This window comes from Hypanus sabinus, chromosome 23, assembly GCF_030144855.1.
Source record: "Hypanus sabinus isolate sHypSab1 chromosome 23, sHypSab1.hap1, whole genome shotgun sequence".
Taxonomy (NCBI): domain Eukaryota; kingdom Metazoa; phylum Chordata; class Chondrichthyes; order Myliobatiformes; family Dasyatidae; genus Hypanus; species Hypanus sabinus.
The window spans coordinates 44,404,772-44,425,235 of NC_082728.1; the positions used below are offsets into that span (position 1 = coordinate 44,404,772).

Sequence of the window (20,464 nt, forward strand, 5' to 3'; positions counted from 1 at the left end):
ACCAAGCAACCAGTCTTTTTCTGACCTGTTTGCCTTTATCCTTCCTGATTTCCACACCTGCACCTTTCTAGTGTTTTCCGTACGAAATTTTCTCTGTACTCTCAGCTGTGCCTCCACATCCTTTTTAAAATACGGCAGTCAATTCTGTATGGAGGCTCACTGAATTTCATCAGCTCCTTCACATTCCTCTTTCTGTGATGCAGGATACAAGGTACTTTCCGACAGTAACCAGGGATGGGAAATGAGAAAATGTACAAGGCTACACCCCTTTGTACTCATTCTGAATTTTGACTTTGAGTTACCACGGTAAGCAGACTAACCTTGACGTGCAACAAGATGAAAACAGCATAAGTCTCTTGACTTCCACCCCACTTCATTTGACTCTAAATAGTTATGTGATGATCATTCAGAAAGGGGTAAATTGAAATTGATAATCTGCTCTTTTTTTTTCACACACAGTTAAACCACAAACATGAGTTCTGATGCAGATATGGCGGTTTTTGTGGAGGCTGCCCCTTCCCTCCGGAATTCAGAGCAAGAGCGAATTACAGCGCAGAATAAACCATTTGTTGCCGAAACAGCCTGTTACGTCACTGACCCAAAGGAAGTGTACATTCCAGCCACAATTAAGAGTGGGGAAAGTGACAAAGTCACTGTGGAAACAAGAAATAAAAAGATAAGATAAAATAAATTGGATCAACGATTAACAAACTTACTTGATACCAAAGAAGTATGTGGGGAAATCACAGATGTCAGAAACCTAAAAATAAAACCAAATAATATTGGAAACATTCAACAGGTCAGGCTGCATCTGTTTTAAGAGAAGCAAAATTAATTTATCAGGTCAAAGATCCAAAATCAGAACCAGGAAATATACCTGTCCAAATGGTCTTTTAAATGTTGTAATTGTACCCACTCTTACCACTTCCTCTGATACCTGAGGGTCTGTTCCACATACCCACCACCCTCTGTATGAAAAGGTTAACCTTTAAATCTTCCCCCCTCACCTTAAAGCTATGCACTCTAGTTTTAGAATCTTCTCCTCTGGGGTGGGGGAGGTGTGAAATTGACCATTCACGTTATCTATGTTCCTTATGATTTTATAAACTTCTATAACATTATCCCTCAGCATCCAGTACTCCAGGGAAAACAGAACCATCTTATCTAGTCTCATGTTATAATCTAAGCCCTCCAGTCCTGTATTATCTTTTTGTTTCTTTTCTGCACCCTTTTTAGCTTAATAATATACTCCCTGTAGCTCATTGACTAGAACTGCACACAATATGGCATTACCAATGTCTTGTACAAGCATAACATGATGTTCCAACTCTGAAAATCAGTGCCATCACCGATGAAGGCAGGTTTGCCAGATGCCTACAGTATATCACCACCATGCTTACCACTTTCAGGAAACTATGTATTTGTCTCCTGGAAAATTCTGTTTTACAACACTCTCCAGGGTCCTACCATTTACTGTGTAAATCTTGCTCTGGTTTAACATCTTAAAACACTTTGCAATTTGTCCACGTTAAATTCTATCTGCATTTCCATGACCCACGTTAATTCCATTTCCCCCATGCCGTATTTTAAGGAACAGCACACTAGAAACAGATTTCAAGTTGAAGCAGACATTCAACAGGCTTTGAACAACTAATAGTTAAAATATAAAAGTTTTTTTTTGATGCTACACTTTTTAAAAGGGACACCAAAATATAATGCTGCTGTATGTTGACAGTAGTCAAGGAAGAATATTTTTAAGCCAAATGGACCATATTTGTTCATCAATCTATTTAATCCTGTTTGCCTATGAAGTGAAGTTGCACATTTGCATATAATTTCTAATTTCACCTTTCAGATGGTTTTGTTAGTCTATTATATATTTTGTTTATTTATTTGATTTTTGTTTGTTTATTTAGCTACTTGATATATTTTTGTATTGGTTAATACCACTGGTGTACAGCCGAATTGTACTGAATCATAGAACTATTTACCTTTGGCATTGACTTGGAGTAGAAAGCAGGAGAGCAGTTTCAAAAAGGTGAAATTTTGGATACAATTTATTCCCAAAGTGGAAATGATGTATTTGGTAATTTATCCAAGTTATATGTGCAATGGTATGTTTCTGTTGTGTTTACGACCAGGCGCTGTGCCACCCTGGGTATCTTGAAGGGCACCGGGCATGAGGCAGAGAAGCAAAGCAGAAAACTCCACAGGCGCTCGGCAAGTCGGGTGTGTTCCGTGCAATTAAGATTTGACCTTTCAGGTCAAAGATTGTGACAAAGCATCTCCAACTTGAAAGATTTCCATCTTAACTTGCTTAACTACCACCTTAACTGTTCTAAGCATTTTCGGTTTATATTTCCGATTTCCAGGATTTGAGGATTTTCCATAAGGAATTTGATTACCTATAATCTCGAGACAATGTTAAGCTAGCGTTGCCTTTTGCTTTTAGTTTTTTTCTAACATCTGACATTGCACTGTCCATCGGTAAATGCTGTAATTGATCTCTTGTGTATCAAACTTTAATCTAGCCAGACACGATTTTACATTCTTTTGTGCAGACAATAACTGTCAAAGATGACCAAGTCTTCCCAATGAATCCTCCAAAATTTGATAAAATCGAAGATATGGCCATGTTAACCCACCTGAGGGCTCAATCTGAGATGTTCTTTTCTGTTCTGTTTAACCTCAAAGATCGTTATTCAGCCTGGATGACCTATGTAAGTTTGCTTGAGTTTATGAATGCTGACTTTAATGGAAAATCAAAATCATGCAAGTAATATAAGTGCATATATTTTGTTTTACAGACCTACTCTGGCCTTTTCTGTGTTACTATAAACCCCTACAAGTGGCTGCCTGTGTACAAACCTGACGTTGTCAATGGTTACAGAGGAAGAAATGCCAAGAGTCTCCACCCCATGTCTCTCCCGTCTCTGACAATGCCTATCATTTCAGGTTAACAAGTAATAACATATCCTTTAATGACATTTCTGACTTTACATAACAGAAACCTTAAATATTTACATTTTGCTCTTTAGACAAATTGTGTCATTTTGACTTTTTTAAAATCAATTTAATATGATTGTTATTTCCCAGATCGTGAAAACCAGTCTATTCTGATCACGTAAGAATTAATACCTTTAAAAATTATCTTATACTTTCAAACCACAGCTTATTTATTTTAAATGATTTACTTGGCTTATAAATAATTGTGTTCTTTGTGTGCTTTCTGTCCAAGTGGAGAATCTGGCGCTGGGGAGACTGCGAACACAAACCATGTCATCCAGTACTTCGCATCAATTTCAGTCAGTGGCGATGCCATCGAGAAAAAAGACACTAAAATGCATGTAATTATCAAGTCAGGTCTTATATATGGTACGTAGAGAGGAAAAAGGGCAAAAGTAAATGGAAATACATTTTCAAAACAGCGGATGCAAGAAGTCTGGAAAAGGTCCAGCAGCTACAATCTGATGCAAGATCATTAACCTGAAGTATTGACTGAATTTCTCTTTGCTCAGATGCTGCTGACCTGCTGAGCATTCTCAGCGTTTGCTGTTTACATCTGAGGGTCAAGTAATCCATTCAACCTAATCATAATTCAGTGTCATTTGTCCAGCTTTGATCTATATTCCTTGATACTCTTAATAAAAAAATCCATCATAATTTTGAGAAAGTGCAGTGTAAGCAATGTATATATCTTCTCTTAGGACTACAGTCCTGTGCAATAATCTTGGGCAGATATATACAGCCAGGGTGCCTAAGACTTGGATGGGACTGTAGGAATTTCACGTATTGCACTGAACTGCTGCCACAAAAAAACTTCATGACATTTATGAGTAATGATAAATCTGATTCTGATGTGGGTCTCTAATGTGGACAGGAAGTGGGAAGATGGCAGGATGAGGGGAACCATGGTTGGGAAAAGGGGAAGGGGGTGGGAGGGAGCAGGAAGCAACAGAGCAATTGTTTGAAAACAAACGATTTTGCCTAGTGTCTCAGGGCTCGGTGTGTTTGCACCCACACCACCCCTGTCCACCTTTCCCCACTCCTGGCACTCCTCTGCCACCTGTCTCACATCCCTCCCATGGCACACCACTCTTACCATTGCCAACATCCTTTGCTTCCACCAGATTTACAAATTTGCTCTCCACTCCGGGTTGACAAATATATGTACCTAAGACTTTTGCACAGTATTGTGTATTCCAGATTCCCAATATCCTCTTGATTAATAAATGGGCTTCCTGATTTCCTTCTTAAACTAGCCAAATTCTGGATTTCTCTCTGTTCAGTGCATGCCCCCTTATTAATTCCCTTGTTTACTTAAATGCTTAGATTTCCACAGACTTCTAAATTTGAAACATTTATTTTAATCTGCTTTTACGATATTGGGTGAATATTCTTGCTTATACTTGCCCAAATTTTAGGGAACATTAGAAGACCAAATCTTTTCAGTTGAAAGCTGAAAGAAGTTGCCATATTTTCTACCAGATTACATCCAACTAGAAGCCAGAACTAATTGGCAATCCAAAATAGCTTTTAGTGTATCTACATGATTAATTCAACACTCCAGAATAATAACTTCTATGATCGTTGAGGGTTGATAAGTTATCTGTTGAAATTTGTGAGGAACAGGTCTGAAACTTATGATTATCTTCTAAAAAAGATATTTGTAATTAATTTACAAATCTATTGATTTTTTTTCCACTTCACTACCAACAATCCCTACGACTTCCCACTTATCAGTCAGGGTGAGATTACTGTGTGAGATTAGATAGATATCAATGATCAAGAGGAATTGATGGCTACTGATTTAAGTTAAGACTCAAAAGCCACAATGAAATAACTGATTTAAGGATGCTATAGCAAAAACAAACATTATTTCTGTAATTCCACAGGAAGCTATTGATATCCTGGGCTTTTCTTCTGAGGAAAAAGCATCTATATACAAACTCACGGGCACAGTTACCATGGTAACTTAAAGTTCAAGCAGAAGCAAAGAGAAGAGCAGGCGGAACCAGACGGGACTGAAGGTAAAATATTGAGGTTTTATTAAATATCTTGTAGGCACACTTCTTTCTCATGAACTTCATTTTTAATATTTTAACATTCACCTTTAAGTTTCCAGAATTTCTTATTTAAGTCACAAGGTAGTCACAGGCTCAGACTGCTATGTAGCACATGGATATTTCTAACGTCACAATACCAACCCTATATTAATGGAACATGCACAACGCCTCTTACAAATTAATTATGAAAAGGATGAGCTAATTGGAAAATACTGTTGTTTCTGAATATTTCATGAAACTAACAAGCTACCCCTAGGTCTGCTGTCAACGCAGAGTTAATTCAGAAAGCTCATGTTAGGAAGAACAACCTCACATAAGTTGAGATGGAAAATGTTTGAGTTTAGGTCATTTGAGAGCTTGGAAGTTGAACTTGACGGACTTTTATTTGGTGATCCTCTACCTTTTGAGGCCATAAAAATGTACAAGGTATATTAGAGAAGTGTAGGAAAAGAGAAATCATGTGCAATAATTGATATTAGCAGACCGAACTGAGAAAACACTATATAAACTGCCACAAGTGGGATTTAGAGGTGACCAAATGTTTTAATTCAGATTCCATTTCCCATTCTGATGTGACGATCCATGGACTCCTCTTGTACCAAGATGAGTTCACCCTTAGGGTGGAGGAACAACCCCTTATAATCCTTCCTGGTAGACTCCAACCTGATGGCATGAATATTGATTTCTCCTTTCAGTAAATTAATTTCACCTCCCCCCATTATTCCTCACTCTGACCTTTTAACTTCCCCCAGATCCCCATCTCCTTCCCTTTCTCCTATTGTCCACTCTCCTCTCCTATCAGATTCCTTCTTTCCCAGCCCTTGACCTTTCCCACCCACCTGACTTCACCTATCACCTTCCAGATAGCCTTCTTCCCCTCCACCCACCTTTTCATTCTGGTGTCTTCCCCCTTCCTTCTCAGTCCTGAACATGGGTCTTGGCCTAGAACGTCGGCTGTTTATTCATTTCCATAGATGCTGCTGAGTTCCTCCAGCATTTTTATTGTGTTGCTTTGGATTTCCAGCATCTGCAGACTTTCTCATGTTTATCATTAGACAGATATAGTGTTAAATCGTGGATCTGTTAGAGTGATTTTTCGGTTCAGGACATATAGATTTAGCAATTGACTTTGGTTGCCAGCTTTCACATCTGAAAAGGTATTGGGGATTTAATTTGGAGTACGGCTCTGAACAATGAGTTCCTAAAATCAGTGAATCCCAGACCAGACAATGCTGATTAAAATTCATTTGGACGCCTGTGCTGCGGATGCGAATGGGGAGGTGTGAAGGTTATGTGTAGTTCAAAGAAAGCATTATCCATACTTTGTAAATATGGATTTGTCCTTTAATGTGTGGCACGTAAAATATCGAGCCACACGTTGGGCCAGCCAGACCTTTTGATGGGAAGTGTCTCCATTTGAAGCCTGCTGGACCTTGTTTTGTTGAATAAAGAAGCTGTGTTGTATCTACCAGGAATTTTCTCCAGTAACCTCACTCACGCAACAGCAGAAACTATGTTGAAACATTTGATATAGAGCACTCATATGGCTTAGAGTATTGTGCACTGCAATTTTAGAAGGTTAGCAGATTCACCAGGATGCAAAATGATTTACTGGAATTGTCAAAAGGACGAGGTGTCTTCATTAGATAGATAGCTTGAGAAACTGTGGTTGCTCTTCTTAGCGAGAGTTTGAAGAAATCTGATGGAAATGTTCAAACGGAGACTGAACAATGTAGATCGACATAGATTAGGAATTGTATCAAAGAAATGGATATGGCTGGAAATGCTTATGATAAGATGGTGGTGGGAACAGCCATAGTGGCCTCTCTGGGTCCAACCTATGGTGTAATTGTTTGTCCTTTACATCTTCATTTAAAATTGCAAAACACTGCTAGAAATTAAGAACATCAAGTACTGTAGGTCTACCCCACTGGCAAGTTGCTTGACATAGATGGAGCTGGACATGTTGCGTACCGTGTTGTCACCTGGATTTGTTGCATACCGTTGTTGTGCAGAGGTGGTGTGCAGTCCAGCAAAGAGTGCAACTGATTGTCTTGAACATTGTAATGTAGAATACTGCAAGTTCGACTCACTGGTTTATTGTTGAGACCGATGGCAGGGGAGCTGTGTTGCCTCAGTTGTTGCACAGAGCAGGACCTCCTGCCACGGTGTTGCCTGGTGCAGCCACCCAGGAGAGGAGACACTAGAGTGAGCAGAGTCCTCTGTGGGTGCACTGGAACCTCTGCCGGGTTGGGGGGGCTGGCATAAGTGCTGTGCTCCAGTATCCACTCGGTGGAGGTCAAGCTGACCACAAAATCATCCCATGCACCATTAACCTACAGCCCATGCCACTCAGGGACTTGGCTATATTATGTTACTCTGACTGCATGTTTTCGTGCTCTCGTGACTACACACGCTGTGTACTGTTGCTGAATGACAATTAACCTTGACTGTTTCCAATGGTACAAATATTGAAAGCCAAAGGACCCAGGTTAGGGTGATTAGAAAAAAAAAATTAAAGAGATGCAAGGAGTTTGATTTTTATTTCGTAATTATAGCCTGGAAGGCACAATGTCAAAGCAAATTAAAATGTGGCTTTCTAAAAGTTTGAAGAAATTTAAATGTTCGAAGAAATACAAAGTAAGACCATGAGAAAAGAAATGGGGAATGAGATTAACTGGATTGCTCTTGCAGAGTGCTGGCATGGTCTTAGTGAACCATCTGGCCTTCTTCTCAAATGCATGGTTACAGGAAATGGAGGAAATTAACATTGAGTTTAGCTATGATCTAAATGAAGCTGGCAGAAATATTTTCAGATCTACAGATTTCCTCATGTTCTATATGTCATATTTTGTTGTAATTCAGAACATCTTAGAATATAGCATTTTGTACTGTTGACCTGTAAGTCAAGATCTGCCTGAAATTACAATAACTAATCTATAAAGGAAAGCTGAATGTCTGAGCTCAGTTTAGGTAAAACAATCAGGTTTTCCCAATGACTATGTAGGATTTCACTAGGTTCTCTGCTCTTTCACCACTTCCTAAAATTGTAGGGTTTATGGATTAAAGGACGACTGCAAATTGCCCCACGAGTGCAAGTGATTGGTAGAATCTGGGGGAAATTAAAGTTATTTGCCATTAATGTTAATTTCTATTGTAAATTAGAATTCTTTGTTTTCTTGCTGGAGTAAACTCAAGATAAAGCATCTGACCAAATCTGCAATAAAATGACGTTGATCAGGTAGCTAATAGAACTAAAAAATGTATCTGGTGCTCACCAACTGAGCACTCAATTGCAGCTGGATGATTGTTTGTTCACTATCCTTTGGGCTTGGAGAAGAGCCATGATGAGCTCTTCTATAGCATAGAAGGCACTAAAGGTTGACAATCTTCTGTAAAATAGCTTGTAATATAATGAATCCAATAGGTTCACAATACTCCAGCTCATTATTGAAGTTAACCTAGGCAATCTTTCTGTTAGGGCCTGGTCCGGAGCCCGCCTTCCGTGTCTTGCTCTGGTCCGCGGACTGCAGACTCTGGGCCTTGCAGCCAGCCCTCCTGTCACCTGGAGCCATTGGATCATCTTGGCTTAAGGAGGTACACCTGTTGCCTATTAGGGGGCAGGTGTTTATAAGGGGCTCAGGGACTGCACCTACTTGGGTGGTTGTTTTGTTTCTTGCCTGTTCTGAAGATGGTTTAATGTGCTCTGTACCTGGTTTGTTTGCTCTGCATCCTGCCCTGCCTGGTTTGTCTTGCTTTTCCTGCTTCTCTTGGGTGTGCTAGTCCTGCTGTATTTGCCTTGTCTGCACTGTCAGCTTGCTTCCCCCCTATTTACTGCAGTATCCTGGATGTCCTGCTGCTCACCCTGGACCCAGCCACCTTCAGTTCCCTTGCCTCTGTTGGGTAAGCCAGGCTGTTTGCTGTTGCCTGGTGGAGGGACTAAGTTCTCTTCCTTACCCCTCATCTCTGATGGGTTGTGCCTGCTCCTGCCCAGGTGTCTGTTCCTTGCTCAGGCCTCTGTGTTTCTGCCAGGGAAGTGGCCCTGCCTGGGATCCATGTGGCCTGTCCTGAGGGCTCTGACCCTTTCCACCCATTGCTCCCGATGGGTTGTGCCCTACACCTACCCAGGTGTCCATGTCTTGCCTGGGTCTCTGTGTTCCTGCCTGGGAGGTGGCCCTGCCCAGGAATTATGTGCCCACCCCAGGGGGCTCTCCTGCCCTGCCATGAATGCTGGGATCCAGCCCCACCTGCATTACCTCTTAAATGCCATGGCATCCCCATCCTGTCCCACTCCTAGTACTTCAGTGCCTGTGTCCTGCATTTGGGTCCATTCCTGTCCCTGCTTGTGACACTTTCATATCACAGAATCCAGAGTGTTCACATCTTACTGACAACCTGACTATTTTCTACTTGACTTTGGTTAACTCTGCAAGCCAACTGCCCCACTGGATAGATGTTGGCTGAGTAAGTGATATTTTCCTCTCTGGTAAATTACAATTTTAGAAGGTTTAACTCAAACAATGTATATAAACATTTGAAGGTCCCCATTTATTTTGCACTTAACCTTCCTGGACTTGGGTATATAAGAAATGATCTTACATGTAGAAAGTACATCATGCTTTAGGCAAATAAATTCTCTTAGTGCTGTAGCTTTCCCATGTGGTTGAGACATTCCTTAAACTGTGGTAATGTATTTATGAAATAAATATATATCTTAAAGAACAAGTCATAAATGTGTTGTCTGTTTTGAATGTTTTGTCAATGCATTGGTAGGCTAAAATGCACCTCCCTTTCATCCCCAAAAGGAGGTAGAAGGCTTAGCAGATGCTGAAGAAAGATGTGATCAGCTCATCAAAAGTAAAGTTCAATTAGAAGCAAAGATGAAGGAATACAATGAAAGATTGGAGGATGAAAAGGAAGTTAATGCAGAGTTAACAAGCACAAAGCAGGAGCTTGAAGATGAATCCACTGCTTTTCAGAAGGATATCGATGATTTGGAAATTACACTGGCTAAGGTGGAAATGGAAAAGAAATGGAAACGCATGCCACTGAAAACAAGGTATTCACTTGCATTGGAACAAAATTATTTAATTTGTAGAATCTGATGGATAAAACTGCATGTTTAATTAATGGCTATTGGGCTTTAACCAAAGGTTAAGAATATTACAGAAGAAATGTCTGCCCTTGATGAAAATGTTGTCAAATTAACAAAGGAGAAGAAAGCCCTTTCATCAACAAATCTTAGGTCTGCAGGCTGAAGAGGATAAAGTCAACTCTTTAACCAAATCAAAGCTAAATTGGAACTGCAAGTGGATGATGTCAGTGTCACTGAACATATAAATTTTAATAATCTAATTTTTGTCTAGATCACTATGATGATTTTTCTTATTGTAGCCTGAGTGTGCACTGGAGCAAGAGAAAAAACTTCGTGTGGATCTGGAAAGAGTTAAGAGGAAGCTTGAAGGGGGTTTGAAGTTGATATAAGAATCATTAATTGACTTAGAAAATGACAAACAGCAATTAGAAGAGAAAATAAAGAAGTAAGGAGAAATTGACCAAAAAAAAGGCAGATTCTATAAATATAGAAGATGCTGGAAGTACTCAGTAAAACAGGCCGCATCTATGATCAGAAAACCTGAGTCAACATTTTAAGTCAAAAGACCCATTGTCCAAATTGGGGGAGGGAAATGGAGAAATGAGAGAGAAAGCATGTTTTAAGTTGCAGGGAAGTGGGGAGGTGGAGAACACAGATAGTCTGTGATAGGGTGCAGGGCAACGTTGTCAAGGTAACAGGTAGTTCAAAAGTCAGCACCGAGAGGTAGAAAAAGGAAGTACAAAGAAACAAATTGAACCAGAAAGATACAGCCAGATCTGGGAAAGACAATAAAGACAGTTAGCTGAAAGTGTAAAATTGAGATTGGGCCAGGTGTTTTTGGAGCATCGAGGGAGGCTGAAAGCAGAGAGTCGGAGTGGGAGCCAGAGAGAAAATTAAAGTAACAAGTGATTGTAAGCTCAGGGTCAACACCTGCCCTTTTACTTCCTTTCCCACCATCAGGGACCCAAATAGTCCCTCAATGTGAAAGTACACCCCACGTATTCCAATTTGGCAAATTAACTCAGTGACCACATTGCAGTATTCTCTACTTTGAAATGATCAAATACAGAATCAGCACATAAGAGAGACTGTAGATGCTGGCGATCTGGAATGACATACAAAATGCTGGGGAAACTCAAAGGGTCATGCAACATCTATGGGAAGAACTGAACAGTCAAATTCTCCAGTCCTGAAGAAGGGTCTCGACCCAAAATGTTGATTGTCCATTCCCTACATTTATGCAGACTGATCTGCCAAGTTCCTCCAGCATTTTGTGCATTGTTCCTGAGCCAAAATGGGTGACCGCTTTGCAGAATACCCTATTGAGTCTACAAGGGTAATACCATACCCTTCAGTTTCAATGTATCTGTTTTTTTGTCATTCCATCAATACTGTTTTTAAGTTATCAAGTCCATGACAACTCTATAAAGGACCTTGTCACTGATATTCCAAGTTCATTCCAACCCTCTCCTACTCTGCAACTTAAAACATGCTCATCTTCTCTTTTGATAAAAGATCTTTTACTCAAAATGTCAAGTATTTTCTTATTTGGCATGAGTGATTTTATTTTTGAATTGTTTATGATGTGCATTTAATAATGTATTTTCATCACATGGTGCTACAGGAAAGATTTTGACATAAGCCAGTATCAAAGTAAGATTGAAGATGAAAAGATTCTTGGAATCCAACTGCAGAAGAAAATCAAAGAGCTTCAAGTATGTTTAAAAAGACATAACCAGATATATTCAGAATATGGTTCTTGTGGGGTATAGAAAGGCTAGAATTTATATAATCTCCACTGTACAACACAGGTCTGTATTGAAGAAATTGAAGCTGAGTGCATGGCTATTGCTAAGGCAGAAGCCAAGATCTCATTTTCATTTTTGGAATCTTTTTATTAACACTCTTCAGCTATAAAATGATACAAAAGTTCAAGTTGATATATGCACTGTAATAAAGCTGAAGAGAAAAAATTATCCAAAAGGATAATATATGATAATGAAGAAAACATTTATAAAGAAATGAAGGAAAAGAGAGAACCCCAACTTACAAAAAAAAGGACCCTCTAACTGCAAGAAAAAGAAACCCATTAGGAATCAACTCCCGGAGCAATATGACTTGACATCATCTACTTGTATAAAAAAAGAATCATCAACTGCCAATTCATGTTTATATAAAATAAAATTGGAAGGAAACCATTCCTGTGAGCTGGAGGAGATCAGTGAGAGACTGGAAGAAGCTGGTGGGGCAACCTCAGTACAGATTGAATTGAACAAAAAACGTGAGGCAGAATTTCAAAAAATGTGCTGTGACCTGGAAGAATCTACCCTCCAGCATGAAGCCACAGCTGCTGCTCTTCGCAAGAAGTAGGCTGACATTGTTGCAGAACTTGGGGAACAAATCGACAAACTGCAAAGTGTGAAGCAGAAACTCGAGAAGGAAAAGAGTGGGCTGAAGATGGAAATTGATGACGTTACCAGCAACATGGAATCAGTGTCAAAATGAAAGGTAAGTTACATTTATCTCCTACAAATTACCATTGACAAAACTTATGCATATTATCATAAGGATACTTAATTGCATTACAGGCCATTCTTGAAAAGACCTGCCAAACTCTTGAAGAGCAACTGAATGAAATGAAGACACAGCATGAAGAACATATGTGTTTAATGAGTGACATGTCAACACAACAAATTTGATTACAGATTTGTCCCTAGAAAAATGTGTATTTTCCATGTTAAACGTGCATTTACTGTATTTATTAAATCATTTTCAGTTTCCAAGTCACTTGTTTTGCCATGATCCACCAGTTAGATGTGCCTTGCATGGATCATAGTTAGTGGATAGACTGTTCACAATTTAAAATTGATGATTTTCATTAGTCCTTACTGTTATGAACTTGTTAAGTTGAACCAAGAGCACCCCAGCAGTGAACTATAATGTTAATCTTTATTAGCAGTATCTTTTCCTAATATATCTTCTGATTTAAGGGGAACTAAGTCTTTTGCTTTAAGAAAAGGAGTCCCAAATTTCACAGCTCAATAGAGGGAAGCAAGCATTCTCAACAGATGGAGGAGCTAAACAGACAACTGGAAGAGGAAACCAAGGTGAAATGTATATTAATTATATTAACTACTAGATAATAAAACAGATCCCATAACTACTTTCTTACATTATTCTACATGCTATGTGATTAAATTTATGCTGCAGTTTCAGACAGATGACAAAATCAAATATATTGGCATTACTGTTGAGTAAAGGTAAGCTCAGAGGCATGAGAGAAGAGATGACCAAAGATGATTGGAAGGGAACACTAACAGGATTGAAGGTACAACAGCAATGACTGGAGTTGCTGGGATTAATTCAATAGATACAAGATTGGTTCAGTCCAGAGAAGCATTTTAAAGTGAGGATGAGATAATGGTAGCTGACAAAAGTCAAGGACAGCATAAAAGTAAGAGGGCATGCATAACAGCAAAAGTTAGTGGGAACTGAGGATTGGGAAGATATTAAAAACCAACAAAAGGAAACTACAAAAGCAATAAGGAGAGAAAAAATGAAAAATGAAGGTAAGTTGGCCAGTAATGTAAAAGAGGTACAAGAAGTTCCTTTCAGATATATAAAGTGAAAAGAGAGGCAAGAGTGGACATCTGGTCCATTAAGCAAAAAATGGACTAAGTGATAGATCAATAATTAGTCGGTGCATTAATGGATATGGGGAGAAAGCAGCAAACTGAGGCTGAGAGAATAGATCAGCCATGATGAAATGATAGGCAGATTTGTTGGGCCAAATAGCCTAATTCTGCTTTATTTTGTTATGGTCCTATGGAATTTCCCTTGTATTAGAAATAATGTATATGTTCAATTTCAATACTGACAAACTAGAAATTGTTTTAGAAAGGGAACAGATGCCAATCGTGTTTAAAATACTATTGGTTAGAATTATGTTAGCAATTAGCTAATCAATTAATAATTTGTTTTTGGGGAAGGCCAGTTACACCTTGACAAGGCTGTTAGAGACCAAGAAGAACTAAAGGAGCAGATGGCTGTGCTTGAAAGAAGGTGGAGCTTACAGCTTGCAGAAATTGAAGAGCTAAGAGCAGCCATTGAAGTGGCTGAGCAGGAACTGATTGACGCCAGTGAACATGTACAGCTCCTACATACTCGGGTAACAAGAGAGCAGTAATATTTCTGACTTCCATCAGAATACCAACCTGATTAACAGAGAGAAGGTGCCTGAAATTGATAGTAACCATCTACAAACTGAGGTTGTGGATTCCATTCAAGAATCAAGAAATGCAGAGGAGAAAGCAAAGAAAGCCATAACAGATGTAAAACTGTTGCTTCAATGTTATAAGAGCATAAGACTATGAAATTGATCATATAAAATTAACTTGAAGTAGATGCTACTTTCAAACACTTTAGGGTATTGCTTTGCTGAACTGCAAGCCAGTTATGACAATATTGTTCGATGATGACATTGCAAGGCTGCTATAATGACAGAAGAATTAAAGGAACAGGATACTAGTGCTCATTTGGAAAGAATGGAAAAAAATCTGGATCAAACAGTGAAGGACCTGCAACTCCACCTGGATGAGGCCGAACAGCTTGCCTTGAAAGGTGGAAAAGAAACTGGAGGCCAGGGTACGGATATTTGAACAAATACAGAATCAGACTTTATTACTGATTTACAGAATGTGAAATTATGCAAAGACATAAAATTAGTATAAATTACAATAATAAATAACTAGTGCAATAAAAGGAATAATGATATTTACTTTGCTATTCTTACTATCCTTAAGAATGAAATATTAATGAGAAGCTAACTTCTAACTGAATATAGAAAGCTGGTATATAATGTTCCACATTTCCAGTTGGTTTCATGCATTTTCATTAAAGGTACGTGAGCTTGGGCGTGAACTTGAAGCTGAGCAAAAGCAATGTGCAGATGCAAATAAAGGTCTTTACAAGTTTGAAAGGAAGTTCAAGGAGCTGACCTACCAGGTAGTGAGATTTAAGCTGAATTGCTTTTCATTCCATTAATAGTGTACAGTTCCACCCATTTTTCTCCAAAACTGTTCATTACACCTGGGATATGATTTTTGAACTGGTGCCTGTTCTTCATGAAACTTTACCCAGTGTGGTTTGGAGATTTTTAAAACCATATCATTTGATCCAAATTTGCTCTTGGTTGACATCCACAAATCTAAGCTTTTTAATAGTTGGCTTTGGGCATAGAATAAAGGTTCTCACTCCATTTAGTTCCCTTTGCCCTACTTAAAGGCCACAGAGATAACTTGTAGCTTCAGCTTCTGTTCAATTGGAGGTTATAAAAGGAGAGTAGAATGTTTAACCTTGGGATTTCTTGATAGGCCATTCTTTGAAACAGGGTTTCAGTGTGTACCTATCTACAATGGTGCAATGATTCAATGGTTCAATTTAATGTCAGAACATATACAGTATACAACCTGAAATCCTTCCTCTTTGCAGACATCTACAAAACAAATGAACCCCAAAGAATGAATGACAGGAAAACATTAGAACTCCAAAGCCCCACTCCCCTCCCACACACAAATGGCAACAAAGCAACCCCCCACTTGTGCCATCAAAAAGCATCAGTTCCCCCATACCCAACATGCAAGCAATAGCAAGCCCCCAGAGACCATAATCTGAAGTCCATCAAAAACTAGTGTCCATCCCAAAACCTTGGCATCCCAACAGGCCCTCTCTCTGTAATGAGGGAGAGAGATATATCGCTCCTGCCACAGCAAGAGGGGATGCTAGCAAATTGCTGTTTCAATGTTACACTCTGCAGTGTTGCTGATCCAAAGCCCTTAATTCAAATCTTTTACCTATTCTCATCAGTTTTCAACTTTCACTGCTTCCTTAAGCAGTCTAGAATGACTTAATGCCTGCAATATTGCACTATTCAAGTTATTATTCATGAATATCTCCTGACAGCAGAGGTCTCTAACTTGTAAGGTCATTGCCCTTGCAAAATCAACTGCTGCAGAAATGAAACGGAAATGCTGGCGGAACTAGGGCAAGAAATATCAGTGGAAAGCAAAACCAGGCAATGTTTTAGATTATTTACCATTCCTCAGAACTAGAGAGAGTGGAGTGTTTGCAGTTTACAAGATAGAACTAGGAGAGGAGTAAGATGTAAAACAAAATCCTATATGGAGAGAGGCTGATATTTAGAGAAAATTGTAATTTAGTGCTTTGAGCAGCTGGTAATGGATTGTATCAAATCCCACCTTCCTGCTACATTGGACCCTTTCCAGTTCCCCCAAGCTCAAATCGGTCCACTGAAGATGCCATGGCCTCGGCCCTCCACTCCATCCTATCCCACCGAAAAAGATGCCTCCTCCACCAGGATGTTTTCATCAACTTCAGATCAGCATTTAACAGAATCATCCCTCAGGCCAGTGGGTAAACTGGCCTTATTGGGACTCAACACCCCTTTCCAAAATGGGATCTAGGACATCTTAATGAAAGACCCCAGTCAGTCTGAGTTGGCAGCAACGTCTCCAGCTCCATCATGCTGAGCACTGATGCATCCCAGGGCTGTGTTCTCAGCCCGCTGCTATTCACACTGCTGACTCACGACTGCACTGCCAGATTCGGCTCAAATCATTTCATCAAGTTCATTCGCTGATGTTATTACAGTGGTTGGCCTCATCAGCAACAGTGATGAGTCAGCATTGAAAGAGAAGTTGGAGAGGCTTGTCAAATGGTGTGAGAACAACAATCTAGGTCTTAAAGTGGACAAGAAAAAGCAGATGATCGTGGACTTCATGGAGGTGTCGGATGGCCCCTCTCCATTGCAAATCAATGGCTCTGCCATGGAGAGAGTGAAGAGCACGAAGTTCCTTGGTGTGCACATTACAGATGATCTAACCTGGACCCACAACACCTCCACACAAGACAAGAAGGTACAACAGCATTTACACTATCTGAGGAGAATGAGGTGTGCAATGCTCCCCGCCCCATTCTAACAACTTTCTACAAGAGCACCATCAAGAGTGTCCTGTCTGGCTTCATCGTAGTGTGATATGGAATTTCCAAGATGTTGGACCACAAATCCTACAGAGGATAGTAAAAACCATCAAGAGCATCAAAAATGTCTCCCTCCACTGTATTTGTGACATTCAGCAGGAGTGTTGCAGAAAGGGTGCCTAAAGCACTATTGAGATTCCTACCACCTATCCCACAATCCCCTTGACTCGCTACCATCAGGAAGAAGGTACAGAAGTATCAGGACTAGTACTACTAGAAAAGGTAACAGCTTCTTCCCTGAGGCAGTGAGACTATTGAATACCCTGCCACCATTAAGGTCTCATCACAAGGACAGCAAGCTGTTTACTGTTTATCTCTGCTGCACACTGCATGCATTTTGGGTTATATTATTGATAGTAGTATTTTAAGTTGTGTGCTGTGTGTGAGGGTGCACCATGGTCCAAGTGAACATTGTTTCATTTGGCTGTATGTTTATACAATCAGATGAAAATAAATTTGAACTTCAACTTAAAATTTAGGATCTTTTTGCTTCATATCACAATAAAAAAGCTCAATCAATGGAGCAACTATTAATTATGTTTAACCTTGTAAAACAAATGCACACTTTCTGCATATTATGTATATAGATTATGCAATTCAGTGCTGAAATGTGAATGAATTCCCTACAGAGTGAAGAAGATAAAGAATAACTTGAGACTTCTAGACTTGGTTAACAAGCTGCAAAGTAAAGCTTTAAAAACTATTAACGGCAATCTGAGGAGGCTGTAAGTTATATTGCTTCAAAATGTAAGCAAAAAAATCAAAGGACTGGGTTAATGTCATGGGTTGTTGATGACTGGCATTGGTGTGAAGGAACTGTTTCCATGCTGTATCTAGGACTATGAATTTCAGATGGATGTCACACAGACAATACTATATAAAGTGTGTTTAGCAAAACCACTGGGGCTTAACTTCTAGACAGAGCAAGCTTGACATATATCAGTTACTCATGACTCTGAACAAAATAGTACCAATTGCCCTTATGCCATTGCTATGCTGAAACTCTCCAACAAATTCCAGCCCGATAACCTTGTGCAGTGGCTGCTACATTGCTATAGACTGATTCTCTGCCTTATAATAGTGCTTGTAATGTAGGTACACTGGAAAGCTGAAGGTCAAGATATGGCCCTGCTGACTGTGCCAAATTGAAGTGATTTCAGAATACATTCTTGAAGTAATTATTATACCCTGCTAAATACAGAAGTGGTTGAATTATATTGTATAATCTTTGTCCCCAAAATGCTAAAAGTCACTTTACAAAATTGCATTTCCTCCTTGAGCTTATGTTGCTGCTTTAAATTTATATTTAAAAAAAAAATTCTTTCAGAACCATGAATGTAATAGACTATCTTTAAGCAACACACACAAAATGCTGTTGGAACATAGCAGGCCAGGCAGCATCTATAGGAGAAGAACTGTCGATGTTTCAGGCTGAGACCCTTCATCAGGACCTGTCGACAGTGCTTCTCCTTGTAGATGCTGCCTGGCCTGCTGTGTTTCACCAGCATTTTGTGAGTGTTGCTTGAATTTCCAGCATTTGCAGATTTCCTCGTGCAGACTATCTTTAATGATTCTTTCCCCTTGCAGATGGAGCAGGCTAATGTCCACATCCAAACTCTGGAAGGTACAGTGTGAGCTGGAGGAGGCAGAGGAACGTGCCAATATTGCAGAGTCTCAAGTGAACAAGCTTAAGGCTAAAAGCTGATTTTGTCAGCAAGTTAAAGGGTGCAATATAGCTTTGTATAAAATGGTATACAGTATTGTCAAAGATTTGAAATAACATAGTAAAACCTGGCCAGGTTTTTCTGTAACTGGGCAGCAAATAGTTTCTACAATAAGTTAGACTTGGTCCACAGATTCATCTCAAAGTACTTTTGCTCACATGGTTAGTCCAGTCTGATAATGGTTTAGACAGAAAAACAAGGTATCTAAGATCTGAGGAAGCATAACAATGAACTAAATACTTAACCAATGACACTACAAAGATAAGTAAAAAGAAATATTAAAAACTGAGAAGGTAGGTTGGATTAGTTGGGTACAGAAATAGAAATAAAAAGGGACAATAGATAAATGGAGGGAGAAAAAAAGAACAATGAAAGCAACAACCTTGGAGAAATTAATTTTATTGTGGTCCTTCTTTCATAGTTGATGTGCATGCACATATCACACCCAGCTTAATTTTTCTCATTCATTTTGAAACATATTATTATAAATAGGTGTGAAAATATCATTGATATTTGCAACATTATTCATTATGTAATTGTTACTTATAATCTTTCTTCACAGAAACTACTAGAAGGCGAAGAGTGAGTCCAACATGGAAATTCATGAGTGAATCCAGGAAATCAGCATAATGTGAATTTATTTATCATTTAATGAAAGATAAATAAAATCATTGCAATTCATACACTTGTTTAATCACTTTATTTGATTTTAATTTGTAACTTTATTGACCATCCAATATTACAGACAAAAATGATTAATTGCAATCTCCATTTGTTTCTGAAAATGTATGGATTTATCATTGTTTCTACAGTATGATTGAAAAGATTGTCATTCCTTGTGTGTGATAAAGAATGTGAAATACATTTAATATGGTTTGTTTATTCATAATTAATGGAACAACTAAAATCAGAGGTGGTGTGACGATGGGCGAAGAGATGCTTGGAAAGGCTTCAAAGGAGAAATTTAAGAGTATAGATTAAAAGGCAAGGCTAAGAAATTTTGGGAACCTTAGTTTTTGAGGGATATTGTGCCCCCGGTTAACAAGACAGAGGTGTGGAGCAGATACAGGCAGCAAGGAACAAATGATGAACATGAGAAAATCTGCAGATTCTGGAAATCCAAAGTAACACATACAAAATGCTGGAGGACCTCAGCAGGTTGGATAACATGAAGGGAAATGAATAAACAGTCAATGTTTCGGGCTGAGACCCTTCTTCAAGACTGAGAACGAAGGGAGAAGATGCCTGAATAAAAAGGTGGGAGGGGAGTATAAGAAAAGCGAGAGAAAATGTAAGACAGAAAGCAGGAGAGCTAAAAGAAGACACAAGGTTATTCTGGCAGACAAGGGGAATCCAGAAGGGTTCATTAGATACAGTACTGTGCAAAAGCCTTGGGCACATATAGTTAGGGTGTCTGGCATGGCATTGTATTTGTCAACATGGAGGGGAGTAAATCGGCTGGGAGCACGGGATGTTTGGAATGGCATGTGTGCAGCACTCTGGGAGGGGTGTGGCAGAGA

At 39.2% G+C, this 20,464-nt stretch overlaps 1 protein-coding gene and 1 pseudogene across 1 annotated transcript; both read left to right on the forward strand.

Annotated features, from left to right (window-relative positions):
• Positions 1 to 472: 472 nt before the first annotated feature.
• Positions 473 to 4,979, forward strand: LOC132380352 (myosin-8). The gene is given in 8 exon segments (XM_059949096.1): positions 473 to 668; positions 2,139 to 2,146; positions 2,562 to 2,720; positions 2,808 to 2,892; positions 2,895 to 2,963; positions 3,097 to 3,124; positions 3,239 to 3,347; positions 4,896 to 4,979. Coding segments are annotated over 8 exon segments (738 nt in total).
• A 417-nt stretch (positions 4,980 to 5,396) lies between these two features.
• On the forward strand, positions 5,397 to 18,925 carry LOC132380353 (myosin-4-like; annotated as a pseudogene).
• The last annotated feature ends 1,539 nt before the right edge of the window (positions 18,926 to 20,464 follow it).